The sequence below is a fragment of the Cydia strobilella genome, chromosome 5 (assembly GCF_947568885.1).
Source record: "Cydia strobilella chromosome 5, ilCydStro3.1, whole genome shotgun sequence".
Classification (NCBI taxonomy): domain Eukaryota; kingdom Metazoa; phylum Arthropoda; class Insecta; order Lepidoptera; family Tortricidae; genus Cydia; species Cydia strobilella.
This window is the reverse complement of record NC_086045.1, coordinates 17,151,691-17,168,779: the sequence shown is the minus strand read 5'-3', so window position 1 is coordinate 17,168,779 and position 17,089 is coordinate 17,151,691. Positions and strand designations below refer to the sequence as shown.

The window sequence follows — 17,089 nt, the reverse complement described above, 5'->3', positions numbered from 1 at the left end:
ATACAATCATATTTAAGAACACGGACGAACTATTTGTTTATTTTTTATTTTAAAACTATGAGTAATACAATAACTTGCTGTACTTAATTCTTTGGCTGTAGAGATCAGATAGATAATGACTTAAAGGGTTGACTTTTACATGGCTGTTTTTTTTTTATACCTATACACGGTGGCTAAATAATAAGTGCATTCCCGTTGCCATGGGAGGTTTTGGGTTTATACTGAGCAACTTTTACTATGGGACCAACCCCAAAATCACGAAAAAAAAATTTGGCTGTTTAATACATTTTGGCTCGTCAATTTTTTATGGGAGGATAATTTCTTTTTTTGCAAATTCGTGGTTGTGGTCCCATAGTAAAAGTTGCTCAGTATAATCCCAAAATGCACTTTTTTTTTCCACCGTGTATATACTCGTAAATACTTACATATATAACGTATAACGTATATAGATATAAGTACTCTACGTCCTCATCCTTCCTATTTCTATAATAAGCCCTTAATAAATGTTATCCTTTCCCCGAAATGACTATTAAAGCTTTTCTTCTATTTTTGTTATCGGTTGTTATTTAGATGCGATGAGGTCTAGGAATGCAACAAAACTGCAGGTTGTGTGTTGTCATCGCTGGCGCGAGCGCGGGCGAATCGGGCTCCTGGGTGCCTAGCCAACGTGCCAGTCGTTAACGCTCCGTGGCGTAGCGTAGTCATCTCTCTCTCTATCTCTTCCATATTAGTGCGACAGAGCCAGTTGCGTTTCGTTTTTCGTGCGAACGATTGGTCGTTTACGCTCCGTAGCGACGTTGGCTATGCACCCAAGGGGCCGTAGCGGTAGCTAAGCTGACAATCGTTAATCGACAAAACTCAAACGAAAAGTAAAAATTAAAATCCGACTTCAAAAAGGATGAAATTAAATTAAACTTCCAAGACCATGCGATTTTGGAGACGTTGGCGATTTAGGAGCCTAAAACACTATAGAGGCCCTTTCGAAAGTTTAATGTCAGCCTTGTATATCATGCGACGCACCGCACGGAAAGCCAGCTCCCGCCAGGATGTAAGTACAAACTTTAGAATTAATTGAATTTAAAAAAAAAGGTTAATGGGTTAAAAAGATGGACTAAATACAACTTACCTACTAGACTAATGGGAGATAACCCTGACTTGTGCTTTATATACATTATTTGAGTTTATATTCGACGCTCTGTAAAATGGCCCCCCATCGAATTAAGCAATAACTATCAGTGATGGCTTGTTTTATCATTATTGACATGCTTTTATTTTAGTTTCTCACTAACCCTAATAAAGGATGACTCACGTTAGACCGGGCCGTGACCGGGCCGGAGCTTCCGGCGCTTCGTTTTCTATGGAAAGCATCACGTGATCACCTGTCATGTCATAGAAAATTAAGCGCCGGAAGCTCCGGCCCGGTCACGGCCCGGTCTAACGTGAGTCATCCTTTATTGTTGCACTAACCGCTTATGTATCAATGGCATGAAACAATTAATTTAGTCTGAATGAGAGCTTTTATGCTGGTACGTTTGAGGAGTGAATCGTATGCTCGGCAAGCGATCAGTGCCATCTGTTTATAACTCGATTTTTTGTAACATCATGCATGCCGTATCGTATCAATGCTATTATCCTTGATCCGGACAAACCCGAAATATAGGTAACTTAACCCTTGCGCCTTTGTCCAGTCCATTCTACCCTACCAATCCGTAATATCTGTGATACCTTCGAGTGATAAAAAAAACATTATGGGGTAAAATAAAGGTATATCTGCCCTGTTCCTTATTATTTTTTTGTAATTGACCGAAGCGTAGCGAAGGTCTACGGTTTGACTCGCGCATTTTGCTTTTGTATGTCCGGATGTTCTCCTCTACAGGTCGCAATTCTCAACCGATTGTCGTAAAATTTTGTGACCAAATTCTATGACTAAATAGAATTTTTTTGTCGATCCAGTTTTTGGAAATTTTTCAAAATGGCAGAGTCGTGATACCTCGCGCCTAAACAAATAGTCGTATCGATATCATAACAGTATTTTCTTTTTAAGATATGTTTATAGATTAAATGTCGAAAAATGCAGAAATTTTGTATTGCTGGCTTTGTCGGTATTTAGATATTTAGTTTTTACTCGAGAATGAGTATCTGAATTTCGTCAGTTTAGGTAAGCACTATCATGTTGTGTTTTGCAAACATTCGCTTTTTTCGTTTGCACCGGGTGGTCCCTGGTTCGATCCCCAGTAATTGTATGCTGCTACATAACTTTTTGTATTTTGTTTTTTAAACTTAGTTAAATTTCGTATTGTTTTTTTTTATTTGTTTTTTATTTTTATATTTTGAAATTAATTGATCAAGCGCGGGCTTAGCGTATTCGTTTCATTTTTACAAGCTTTTATTTAACTAGTCTTAAAAAATATGTTTTATTTTTGTTATTTTAATTTTCTAAAGTGTTTTGAACGGCGGAGGCATACATTTAGTTAGCTTTAAGTGGTTCTCTCCTTTTCCGAATTTCATACAATTTTATTTACAGTTTTTCTTTTCAAATACGTAGATTTCTTGCACCATCATAGATTCGTTTGTCTGAGCGGGTTTATGTGATTAAATTAACTACTGAAAAAATAAACGCCTGGTTAAAAAGCAGAATGGGGAAAAACGCGAATGGAACAAAAGCTATTGGGGAACAAAAATTTTGGGTAATTAATCTATACAGTCTTCGCAATAACTTCCACGCCATTTTTCACATCAACCACTGCGGCTGTATCCCTGATAGAAAACTTTTCCCATACAGTTTGTATGAAAATGAAATCTTTTATTTTTCACATGCTATTTTTTATGACAATTATTTTTAAAGCGAAATTTACAAACCTACAATATATTATGCTGAAGGGATCAACATCAAAATCAGTGATTTGTTAAGATTTATTTAGTGGAAACCGTTTTCTGCCGAAATGGAAATTGTATGAAAAAAGTAGTACCTATTGTCTGTAGCTATTCTACCCTCTTAAACGTAACAGGACTGATTGGCGAGATAGAAAAATGTGAATAAAATTTCACGTTTTCTCCATAGTAAATGTAAAATTTTGTTACCTACTCAAAAATGTGACTCGCACGCCAACAGCACTAAGCTATCAATAGAAGCGTTATTGTTTTTGTAGTTATCGGTAGAAGAATTCGCGACACTCAATTGATAATAAGAATAACATACGCTTAACTTGAAAAAGAACGTTAAAATTATTAAAAAAAATTTTGCACCGGCGGGGTTTGAACCATGTAGTGTAGGTATCTCGGCTATTATCTGATTTATTTTTTTCAAACAAGAGATTACGGATGCTACGAGCACATGACAATTAATGTCTGAAAATATCAGTGCCTTGTCAAAGTCTCAAACAAGAATTTTAATTTAATTTCTAATCTTTTTTAACAATAAACATTCCATCCGCTATCTAGGTTACTTTACATTACGAATCTACTGATCTTTTGGTGGTTAGTCGGCAGGACAGCCCTAGACACATCCATCTTATCTTAAGCTATGCTCGCGAGGTCTACAGCTCACAGAGCCACTAGTAATATGTATGCTAGTTTTAAGGTATTTATTACAAGTTTAATGTCGGTTTAAAAACGACAAACACTATTTACAGCATAAACTGAATCTTATTGCTAATTACCTCGATGATATCAATCATAAATTCCATTATTGCAGCCTATTGAGTGTAAATATCAGACATTACCATTTGTCATAATTAAATGCAATGTCTCATTTCAACTATGTACGGTGGTGTTGCTTCCGTACATCACGGAAGCGTCACTAACACGCTAACCGCACGAGCATATTAACTCTTTTTGTTTTCATGCGATACTTTATTGCATGTTGTCGTCATATTATTTATTCGACGTTGCTGGCAAACACGTGGCCAGTCTGATGTAGGTACGTAGCAGCAATAGCAGCATATACACGGTGGCTAAAAAATAAGTGCATTCCCGTTGCCAGGGAGGTTTTAGGATTATACTGAGCAACTTTTACTAGGACCAACCCCGAAATAGCGAAAAAAAAATTTGGCTGTTTCATACATTTTGCCTGGTCCATTTTCTATGGAAGGGTAAAAATACCTAGTTTCCGCCTATAAATAACGAGCAAACAAAGTTCCGTTTAAATCTTCTCCAGGCAGAGGTGTAAGGTTAGAGCCGGCGTAGCTTTATTTGACGTTCATAAGTGCATTGTAGTATACCTACTTGAATAATACACTATTTTTATCTTTATTATACCTCTATATAATTAAAGAAAAATCCAAAATTATAAAAAGTTAATCGATGAAATAAATAAGATTAATTAACTGTAATGTACCTATAAATCATATCAGTAAGGCTAGAAAAAACTGGAGAGGAAATACCGATACGAAAGGGAGTAAGGCAAGAAAACCCCTTATCACATCACCTTAAACCTCTAATAGCAGTACTTGAAGAAATCTTCAAAAAAATGAACTGGAATAACAAAGGACTATGGATATGGGCCAATATCTTAGTCATCTCAGATAGAATAGAATAACTCAGATTTGTAGATGAATAGAATAGAATAGAATAGAATAGAATAGAATAAAAAAGAATAGAATAGAACAGAACAGAACAGAACATCATAACAATAGTTACCTTTTTGCCATTAGTTTATTTTTAATGAATTATTGAATATGACGTCTAATAGACTTCGCATCTGTAGAGTCTCTCTAAAAAAGTCACCACAGTTGCAGAGGGTTAATTTGACATTTCTAACACGACAAAATAGTAAAAAGTTGGGTTCGGAAATTTGTACTTTTCTTTTTTTCCTTAGGTCACATTTCGTACACTGACCCATAAAATAAACTTAAATTGTATTTACCAAAAAACACTACATTGTAAATTGTAAAATAAAGCTGTAATAATAATGTAAATCATAGTGTCGTAAAATCAACGCAGCAATCTTATTAAATTGTATGTAAATTAATAAGGTAATTTATTCCACGTATTCCTCAAATACTTGGTGCCCTGCCAACTATTAACTTAATTAGTAGCAGAGCAGTACTACATTGCCATTACATACATACACTAACAATTTTCAGAGAAAACCTACATTATCAAGTAAATAGTTTTTGCATATCCTTATTTAGCAAGTCGTACTTACATTTCAATAGAGATTGCATCACCAAGTTGTGAAACTCATCGGTTAGTATTCCATGGCCTGTCCTGTCTGTTATTCCGAGAAATTGTTAAATTTCGAATGAGGCGCGAGCATCTTACTAAACAGTCTGCTTTCGCAACTGCGTGCGATTTGCGCGTATCTTTCACTAGGCAAACTAGAGTATTTGATGTGGGTAAATTCTAGTTTCTACCTACGATTTTTATAAAATTATGTATTTGAGTTAACCATTAAAAATACTGTAAATAAGGTAAACTAGTGGTCGGCGTTTTGGCGTATTAACGGCATTTAAATAAATAAAATTATGTGGTTTTTTTTTTTACACATAATGATTATTTTTTTTAAATGTCGAAACAACTACGTATTTTGGGTAGTGGGTACTAGGTAACCATTAGCCATTAATCTCATTACACAATGAAATCTCATTATCGAGATTAAAATCCAGAACCTTCAGCTTTGTCAACAGGGCCACCACGGATCTGGCTATTTTCTGACCATGCGCACGTGGTTTGAATTATATGTATAGCTTTAGCTTTAGGGTCCCCGGCAAGCTCGGTTCTCCATACAAACGTAGTTCCGCTCTCATTTTAAAACGACTAGCTAGATTGCTCTGAAACTTAGTACTTACCAATAGGATAAGGTATATCTATGTCTGTAATTAGTTTATGTGGCTTCAGATTCCATAGTTTAAGAAATACAGCGAATTTAAGTGTTTCACACTTGTTTTTGCTCTAATTCGTTTGTTTTCTAAACTGGAGCTATATAAACTAATTACTGACCTAGATATACCTCATGTCATTGTATGTGCAGTTTCATTACGATCCAACACGTAGTTTTAAAATGAGAGCGGAACTACGTTTGTATGAAAAGGTGCAATTCGGCCGAGCTTGCCAAGGACTCTTAAACATGCTCGGATCATGGGTATCATATCCACCGAGAGGATTAAACTGTTACTCTTTAACCAATCAAGATTTTTTCCCCTTCAACTTTATCGACATCATGAGAAAAGCGCGAGAAACTTCACACTATATAATTTTAATAACGTTGTTTTTAAATTACATCTTATACGGAAATTATCGGCTACGTGAGAGCAAATAAGTCTGCATCTCATTATTAATGCAGCCTACATCACGTAGAAGAGCACTTACTTTGCTCTGTAATCTATGCAATCGCCAGGTGCGGTGGTCATGATGAAAATGGTTTTCAACTGGAGACATTGCATGTTTTTTAATAAAGTTGCGAAAAGCTCCGCAATCTCTACCGTAAAGACTGAGCGATGAAAATACTTTCAAATAACCGTTTATTAATCTATGTACAACGGATAAATAGTGTAGTCTTATATATTATGTATTATTAAGACCCCTATTTATTTTTAAAGTCCTATCCAACGACATCCCACACTATAGGGTTAAAGCAAAAAAAAACCGGCCAAGTACGAGTCGGACTCGCGCACGAAGGGTTCCGTACCATTACGCAAAAAACGGCAAAAAAATCGCGTTTGTTATATGGGAGCCCCACTTAAATATTTATTTTATTCTGCTTTTTTTATTTGTTGTTATAGCGGCAACAGAAATACATCATCTGCGAAAATTTCAACTGTCTAGCTATCACGGTTCAAGAGATACAGCCTGGTGACAGACAGACGGACAGCGGAGTCTTAAGGGGCCCACTGACTATCAGTCCGCCGGACGATATTGGCCTGTCAGTTAGAACAAAAATTTGACAGTTCCGAACAACTGACAGGCCGATATCGTCCGGCGGACTGATAGTCAGTGGGCTCCTTTAGTAATAGGGTCCCGTTTTAACCCTTTGGGTACGGAACCCTAAAAAATCATCCTCACTGTATTGTATAGGGAAGGTACCTTTTTATTTTACCGTTTTTCGGCCTGATTGATTTATATACCCATACAAAATTGCAGCTTTCTAGCAATAACGGTCAGTGAGCTAAACCACGGACGTGTCTAGTCAGACAGACAGACGGACGTTACCTAAAAAAAAATAGTTTTGGGATATTAAACTCTAGGATGTTACTATTCCATGCATAATGTGTATATTAAAAAACCCTATAAAAGTAATAGAAATTTTGTTTTTTACGCGCTAATTTAGTTTTAAATATAATTTAATAATTAAATATTTTTGTGCTATATTTTATAAACATTTTTAAAAAAATCATCTTTTTTTATTTATAGATAATTTGTGGAGAGCTAAAATTAGTTTTTTTTATATATTATTTGAAATGACTACATAGCTAATTAGCTATATATGCTTATATATACATATATCCATACCTATTACGCAACCTTTTATTGCTATTCTACAACGAATATGGAACTTTTATTTTTTCCCACAGCCGCTCCACCCTCGTATAGCACTAAGCATGCAGCATGCACATAATATTTTATCTAATGTTTTACACCGGTTCAATATATTATTATTGATTAATACTTGTTTATCTCTTCTGTGTTGGATTTAAAATCGATCGGGTTACCCAAGACACGCGAATGAAAGCTTATATGGTATATCACTCGACGAACTGCTAGCACAAAGTACAAAAGCAAATGCCGTGGAGTAGGAATAGTAGATTGTTAACCAAGGGATGAAAGGCACCCATCCCTGCCGAGGTAGTTTGGCGCTAGAATGCAGTGAGATTGAAATGGTATCTTTCACCCGAATTAAACACTATAATTTCGAATACGAGGAAAGTAAAATACATGTGCATTAAAAAAACACTACTAAGTATAAACTTCAGTAGTATTTCTTGAGGGTACTTTCAATTAATGGGAAAATGGGAATTTCATTAGAAATTGTACAACAAATCCATTTAAAACCAAAAATTTCGTTTTATCAAACCAAAAAAACGTATATACTTAGAAAGTACTCTAGAGCAGAAACGTAAAAGAAAGTAATCTAGAGCAGAAACGTATCATTTTCTGCACATTTTTTTAAAACAACGACCCATTTTCATTCAGAGCATAAGAAATGAAAATTGTATACTATTATTTAATATTAATTATGTTTTAAAACTGTTTTATTTATTGTGACGTGATAATAAATGTTTTAATTTTTTTTTAATAATAAGCATGAAACTCTATAATAATAATATTTAAACTTACTAGTACTATAAACCATTAACAGCATACTTATTATAAGCTTGTTAATGAAATGTGTGTACATATTAATTTTTAGCCGTTCGAGTAAAGTAGGTAAACCTACCTTTGGATAATAGCTACCATTAAATTTAATTTATTGCCTTTACTGGATAACTTAAAAATAGGTAGGTAAGTACCTATAACATAGCAAGTTGCAGTTTGCAAGGCCATTATGGTTAGGAAGGATATTATGACTTCATGCTTTTTTCGTCTTACTCTATGGGCGCCGCCAGGATTAAATACCTTCAGTGAGGTGCTCCTGCATCTACTTACAGATTATGCTATTACAAAAGTGCCAGCTTACCCTATAGAATGTCACAAATTGAGCGGTGCAAGTGAACTCTCTTGCACCTTGCTGCCGGCGCCCGTGTCTATTTGCTTAGATACGAAAGAATGTCCCATGACCTAGTTATTAAATCTATATAGGTAAACTACCGTTTTCGGCAATTCTCTTGCGTACAAAAAGAATAAATACATGATACTAGTGAAATTCCATTGACATGGCAATAACTCTACCGACAATGGCCAGCCTCTTAAAATTTAAAAGGTAATATGGAAAACCGCTCTATGTCTTCATATGTTCCGTAACGGAAGTAGCAATTAAGAAGACTGTTCTCAGTGGCATTGAAAACAATACCGACACCGGGAACACTCTCAGGCTCTTTCCTCACAGCGCCGTAAGTTAAATATGTGTTCATCTACTATACTACCTCTACTGTCCATTTCATAAGGTCTAATTTCCTTTGTGTGTCTGTGTGGAATCTCCTTAGTGTATTTGGATGATTTGCTAGACAAATTTGACCCTGATTCCGCGCTGACTCTCGAGATTCATTGTATCGTCTTCATTCACTTTTTAGTTTTACTAAGGTGCGCGATACTATCGACATAGTGAATGAATATAACAACGTGAAATGCAATAAAATGATCTCGTGCCTCGCCTCGTCCGATAAAGGATTTTTGACGTAGGTTACTCAACTCAATGTAATTGCGTAACGGGGACGTCGGTCGTTTATATTTAACATAAAGTTACTCTATTGCTTTAACTGTCATAGCCATTCATCATCATTTTACATACATCTTAGGGCCACTTGCACCATCCCCCTAACCAGAGGTTAAGCGGATAAATACTTAGCATAATTTGAATTAAAAATATAAATTTAAGAAATATCTGCATCTGTAGGTACCAGCTCATCACCTGCCCTTTTTAAATATCCACCAGCCAGCTCTTGGTCATGCTCTGACTCAAAGAAAGATCAAGATATGCAGTAGAGACGACGATAGACGTTTTGTTGCTGGCGATACTGACTGAAAGGAACGTCGCTGAAGAAGAGAATGATTGCAATTTTCGACTTTTACGGTGTTTAATTATATATAAGCTTAAAAGAGTCTCCCGAGTCACAAAAAAGTCTTCTGGGTCACAGTTTTTGTGACTGAAAATTACCTTTCCTTGCCTACTTCTAGCTTAAAAATATTTCACTGAGGACCACACATGTTACCTATGTATTATGTATGTATGTTATGTATGTGTCGCAGGCAAATTGTAAGAATCCGCCGTTTGTAAAATTGCCAACGGCAAATTCTAAAAAGTCGACATTTTGTAAGATACCTAATGACATTAACAGCGTCGTTTGCAATTTGCTACGTTGGGGTGTGTTCATAAAATCTGGAGTTCGGCGGACTTATTAGGGGCCCGTAAGACGGGGGAGGCTTTTGGATCTGGGTGGCTCCATCGCTGCGGAAGAGCAGCCCTTCCGCCCTCGCGTGACGAAGCACGGTCACTTCACTACACTCGAATCCGCAGCTTCGACTTGCTGGTCGCCAGATGGCGACCTCGACTCGCCCCGCTCCGTCACAGCGCGCGAGGTCTACTTTTCTTCCGCGCCTTCGATTTTATAATTGCTCTCTAGGGGTAGGACAGACAAGACCACGTGGATAGTGGGATGCTCTGATTCGGTTTTGGGTGACCTTGAAATTTTGGTGGCCGTGAGGATGGTGGTGTGGTATAAAAGTTAATATAACTTGATAAAACAGAGCAAACCATGGTCACCCTCAGATAATCATCACATTTACGTTGACATTGACGTTGCGCTATTAAACGCACTTACAATGCCTTTTGCCTTTGTAATTTACAAACGTGGAAACGTTTGTAAAATGACGCCGCCGTTTGTAAAATGCTGAATCTTACAATTTGCCTGCGACGTATGCACCCTATGTAAATAACATGTTCGCAATAAATGCTTTTGAATTTTGATATAAAGACATAATTATATCACTTCACACCCTAAATCACATATATTGTTTTTGTCACAGTGTTTGAAAGAAACAAACGTCTTGACACACTAATATTTATATGTAAGCACCTCAACAATTATGTTCCATACCGCGGCCATACCGCGATCAGAATTGGACTGCAGTTGTCAGATTTGTCATAAGCATGTCATAAGTAGGCAAAACCAAGGAGTAGTAAATAGTTATTTGTGCAACAAGAAAGGAAAGTTGTTTTTTCTTGCGAGTGTTTATTTTGAGTCCCGAGAAAGCGACAGATTTTACAATTGAATCACGAGCGAAGAGAGTGATTCTAAGGTAGAATCTTGAGCGTAGCGAGGGACTCATAAACACGAGATGTAAAATAACTTTGCTCTCGTGTTGCACACATAATTTTTCACCTCAGTAGTGAGAACATATTAAAGGTTAAAATGTATTTCGAATTACACAGAATAAACAGAAAAAAAAAGTATTATAATATGTACGATACGATACGAGACGAGACCGAGGCCATGAACTTCATACTTACCGTACCGTACCGTAAGTATGAAGTTCATGGCCTTCACTAAATTAAAAAGCTACATTGTTTCTTTCCCTGGAGTGAGGAAAGTCGCACTTTCCTCACTCCAGGGAGTGACGAAAGTAGGCTTGTTGAAGCTGCTGAGGTGAAAAGTATATAGTATAGGTAGTATAAGTAGAGAGAGGGCTCTCTTTACTATATATTATAGGTACTCTTTGGTCGACAGTGGATCGACTGGATCAGGTTGACAGTGGGTCAAAGCTCGCTAAAGGAACTCTGACAATGCAAATTTAATTTTAGCGAATAAAAAGTAATTTTGCTTTAAAACTGCCTGGAGAAATTTCCTAAGTAGGAAAACATTGTAAGAGGCTTAAAACTTGTCTAATTAGGATGTTTCCTCTCTAAAATTTGAAAATTAATATTAATATTTTATGTTACTTATATACTCAGTCTATTTATTGATTAAATATTTATTTACAAGAAGATCGCAAGTCGTTTAGCATAATAACCAACGAATCCAATAATTTGGCAGACGATTTCCATGTTTGATTTGCTGCACACCACCGGGTGATTTAGTGTAGGTACCCTACCCACCACCTATTGCACAGTGAGTCCATTCCCATTTTTCATTAAAACCGTTGTTGGCACTAAATGGTTAGAAATTTAGATTGTTAAGGTATAACATAATGAAACTTGAATAAATTAGGCCTTTAGCCGTGAGTGAGTTCATAAATCAAATGTCACAGTCTTTATTACTCGGGATACGGGCCTTTGATACGGGCATTAGAAAAAGGAGTGATCCAGTGTCAACCATCTTACCCTAATGCTGGTGTAGTTTGAATTCGAACGGTACCTCAAATCATGTAACAACATATACTAATCTATGCTCAAATCTATCGTATATTAAGCCCGCTCCACACTCGTGCGCGCATCGAGGCTCGAAGCCGCGAACGCGAGAATGGGGCGGTATAGTAGTATGTATAATTAACTATGAGGATAAAACCAAAAGGAGACGCCTTAGACGCCACATCTGTAATTTTCTGTACCTACAAAAAAGTCTGCCGATTTTTGCGGGGGAAGGGAACGTCAAATGTATACGTGAAGGGCCCTCCAAACTCGTGCGCGAATCGTGCGTGACGTTTATCTGACATGGCTATGCGAAGCCGCATAGCCATGTCAGATAAACGTCAGTCCATACATTGTGTATGACCAATGACCATTGGCCGACTATTTTGGAACGCCTGTTAATGGCTACTCCATTTGGTTATATCTTCCTAGATAATTAAAAAGTACTGTTTCCAACGCATTCAAACTTTTCCAGGGTACCTAAAAGGAAAAGCTATTAAGCCAAGTCTATGGTATAGACAAAATGGCATGTAATAATGATGTAATAAATACATTTCAAGAAACTTTACGTCGAGTTTAATGTCCATGAAAGTAAATTTAGTAAACATTTATTTTATTATGATAAAGTATATAATATTTAGTTTGAACAAATTTGCTATTTGTGTTGACACATATCAAGTGCGACGCATCAATAAGTCTACTTTCTTAGTGACTAATGTTCCAGACGTCAACTACAACACATACAGAAATTATATATACCCTGAGAAAGCTGAAAACACTCTTTTCCTCACCAAAAATTATTATATATTTAAGGACCAGCACAGACCAACCACTGTAAGTATTGGCGAAAAGAAGCATAAAACCAGAATATCATCATCATACATAAAAAGGGCAAGAGCAATGTATTTCAAACATTTTTACGAAACTACAACAAAAACCAATAACTTGATCCTATTGCCGCAGAAAAATGAAAATACTAGTACAGAATTTCAGACTAGAGTTAAGTCAGACGAAACTAGCTTTAAAGATAACCAGGAAACGGTTAAAAGGCTCGTCTCATTATTGATATCGGAAAACATCAACATCAGACATAAAGAAGATAATATAGATGTCAAAACGCAAAAGAAACGAGGAGTTAGAAAATTTGGACGACGCATATCTTCTAGATATAAACACAGACAATATTAACAACTTGTTTACAGTAAGTCAAGACATCTGCGTAGTAAACCATTGTTATACTGTTTTCTAATGTTTACTTCTTTAAACTTACGTTATCACATGTTAAATTTGCAATGCAATGTTTGGGTGTCGTGTCTAAATAGAAATAGACAATGTATCATGGCTACAATATAATTAACCAATAATAACAAAATTACCACATGATAATATAAACAAATTAAGGTTATAAAATATTATTATTCTTTACTATAAACTCGTTACAACGCACTAATCAATTTTTATAAACAGGTATTCGACATTAGGTACTTCACATAGGAACAGAATTTGTTAAGAAGTTGTGCAAGTGTAGCTTGTGGTACATTGTGCAGTATTGGGATTAAATACGGACGTGGAAGGGCAAGTATAGTCATATTCGAGGTAAGTACCATTGGACGCCAATACGCAATAAATATAAGTTTGGCATGTAGTGTCCGTAGTGTTTGCGTACCTTCCTGCTGCCGTGCAAGTGAACGTGGAGGTGGTGGTACAGTTGTAGTCGGATTCACACAATGTAGTGTTCGGATCGTAATACGTGTCATCCGGACAGGTGTACGTTGTTTCCACGAAGGTACCGTTAATCTCGACGCATTGTATGTAAGTAGTGCAGTTTGTCGAATCAGGATCGGCTATGTAGCCATCTTCTGTGCACACTGATGTTGTTACGTTGCAGACGTAGTTGGTGGACGCTGTGCACTGAGCCGTGTTCGGGTTGAAGACGGAGGTGGTGGGGCAGACGTAGTTATAGGAGAGGTAGGTACTGGTGGAGCTGTCGTAGACGCAGAGGGTGTAGTTCTGGCAGGTGGTGTCGTCGGGGTCCGCGAACCGACCGGCCGCCGTGCAGTTGACGGCAGCGTGGGCTTGCCACATGCAGCAAAGTACCTAGTCATCAATGTAACATTAAACAGCTTATTATAGAAACTGAATATACTTAGATACCTACATGAACACATTCACAAAACACGCTAGCGCCCTTGATGAAATGAACACATTCATTTTGTAATGGAAACGGGGCGCTTGGCACTGAAAATGAAGGTTTGTTTACGAAAAAATAACGACCGTTCGAGGGGGCAAATTTGACTTAGGTAAGTAGGTACTTAAGCTCACTGAATCATATTTTTAACAACACTATTCTGCTATAAGACTAAAAAATATATACTTACGAGGAATACTGCAACTCCGAACCTGCTGTCCATTTTGCTGTTCTCAATAAAATCCTACAAAACGCCGCTTTTTATAGTATCTCGGATTGTAAACTTAATACGGGTCAATTAGACGATTGCCAAAATCTCTCCTCAGAATGATAGCAATGTCTGTAAATTTGTAATCCTTCAGTAATTACGCGGTAAATCACAATGGACATCATGATGCCATATATATATTGCGACATCGGCATTGTAATTGAGTCATTATATTATGTTTTCAGACAAACAAATTAATATAGTTTTCAAACGTGTGTGACATGATACATCTAGGTGTACTCTTTAAAATTCACCACTCTCCCATTTTTTTCAATTGGAAATATTGAGATATGTACGTTATGGACCAGTTATTTTTTATCATCCCTCCCCACCCCTCCCCCCTCTGCGTCCCCCCCACACCGCAAAGGGCCCGAAACGCGGTTTTTCTCAATTTTTAAGATACAGAAAAAGTGTGTAGGAACGAAATGATCCCTAATAAATTTGCTATCAATCTCTTATACACACTATAGTGCTATCACTTATAGTTTTTGTGCAACCTGTCACCGAAGATGCCTTTTTTTTAGAATTTAACGTGTTTTTCATTTCTAAGATCTTTTCTTTAAAAAAAAAACCATCCGTTATCGCCACATCTTACTTCCGGTCAAGATTTCGATCGGGCAACCGGCAAATTCGGATTCAGCGGGGTCAAATTAGGTTAAAAAATACGGGTGCCAAAAAGTAACATGATTTGCCAGTCGCATCAAGAAGGAGAGCGTTTTTGTATTTTTTTGTCTAGGCTATAATGTGTGAAAGTACTTGCATAGTTGAAAGGTAATACAATAAGAGTTAATTAAATTTATTTCAAAATTTATGGTTATCTATTTCTAAATAAATATGCCTGAAATACAAAATTATGTGAGCGCTATAGAAAGTAGTAAACCCTCCAATCCGGCCGTTAGGTCCAAATCCTGGCTTGTTATGTATGACTTTCTTAGGACTAGGACTTTTCTGAGTTTCTTAGGACTATGTGTACTCGTGCGAAGAAGTATTCCTTTATTAATTTTGTATCAAGCAGAAAGTCTGTGAACGATGATATAGTACATTGTGCAACATGGGGCGTAAGTTAAATATTGCAAACGAGAGTATAGTTAAATCGCGACGGCTAATATTGCGAACTCGAGTCTGTAAATCGCTCCGGCACGATTTACAGACTCGAGTTCTCAATATTATTACGCCCCGAGTTACACACAATGTTTTTCATCAAACTTGCGATACAAAAATGAAGTATAAATACAAAAAACTGTTAATTATAATACTAGAAACTTCATAACTCCCTAGGGAAAACGCTTTTTCTGTAGTTCCCGCTAAGCCTGCGTGCAATTCCACATTTACTGAGCGAGTGTGATGAAATAGTAGATTGTGTCACAAGGGAGCAAAATGACATATTTACGGCGAGGGCGTACAATTGAATCCTAAACGAAGCGAAGGATTCTATAATAGAATCCCGAGAGTAGCGAGGGGTTCTAAAGTAAAATCCTGAGCGTAGTGAGGGATTCAAGTGTGTTACGCCCAAGATGGAAATAATTTTGCTACCATGTGACACATATTGCTTTACAGTACATGTGGTGGTACTTTCTCGCACTAGTGCGTAAAGAGCACTTTTCGTGCATATATCGAAAGTTTAAAGGGCCATATGTACTGTAAAACGTTGTACGATACACGTGCGAATAGGTAATTCGCAACTCGTATCGATTTAAAACACTCTCTGCGGTCGTGTTTTAATTTATCGCCACTCGTTTCGAATTTCCTCTTTTCCGCACTTGTATCGTAAATAACTATTTCACATCACCTATGAGGTAATTATAATGTTTAAAACTATTACTTAAGCTAAAAAAAAAATGTGAAAAAATCTAAAAGTTGTGTCCTAGAACAGAAAAGTGTAACACTTTTCACTATTTTTGCCTCCTAGCAGGGAAGAAAAGTGCCACTTTGATCCCTCTTAGCAGGGAAGAAAATAGTTATTTGTTATACAAGGGCGCAAAGTTGTATTTTACCCGCGAGTGCAGCGAAGTAAAATACATTTGCACCCGTGTGTAACACAAAACTTTTCCCCTCACTATAGCGAGGAAAGTGCAACATCCACAGGCGTTAGATCATCTTCATCAGTGGAATCACTTATTTTTGTACGATATTATAACAGAAAACAATGGAAATTCTGATTTTTACGTGAGTCGGTGAGAAGTGTTTTTAAGTAAAAATTTTGTTGACAATGTTGACATTTCTGTTCTGACGTATGAAATGTCAACGATGCGTTTTAAAATTGCATCAACTCAACTTGTGCGTTCAGAATTATATTTAACATCACTATAAAAAATCTAACGTTTCTTATGGAATTTTAAGGTTTACGACTTAAAATTATTAAATAAAGCTAAATTTGGTATTTTTTATTAGATTCTCAAACCATTTATTTAATAATAATTAATATCGAACGAACCATAATTATGAGCGTTTTACGTTTTGTTATCTGTCAAGCTACTTAAACACGCTCCATTCAAGGTCAAATTACTTTCCCCACTAGTGGATAAAATGCGTTTTTCCCCGCTTGTTTTAAAGGATAAAAGACGGCTTTCCGAGCTAGTGAGGGGAAAAGGCCTTTTTCGAATTGGTGATGTGAAAAGATATCAATTTAGTATGTGATAGCGCATTGTTACTGGTGAATTTCCATTATGACTTGGAACTCCGATAGGTAGCC

At 36.6% G+C, this 17,089-nt stretch overlaps 2 protein-coding genes across 2 annotated transcripts in view; one reads left to right on the top strand and one right to left on the bottom strand.

The window, feature by feature from the left end:
• The window catches only part of LOC134741530 (uncharacterized oxidoreductase YrbE-like), a 445,968-nt gene that overhangs the window by 88,674 nt on the left and 340,205 nt on the right, over positions 1 to 17,089 (top strand). The gene's annotated exons all lie outside the window — the stretch shown is intronic.
• On the bottom strand, positions 13,424 to 14,367 carry LOC134741547 (uncharacterized). The gene is made up of 2 exons (XM_063674371.1): positions 14,320 to 14,367; positions 13,424 to 14,038 (listed from the first exon to the last, which is right to left on the bottom strand). Exons 1-2 carry the CDS (start codon positions 14,350 to 14,352, stop codon positions 13,448 to 13,450), a joined length of 624 nt encoding a protein of 207 aa, XP_063530441.1. The 5' UTR covers positions 14,353 to 14,367; the 3' UTR covers positions 13,424 to 13,447.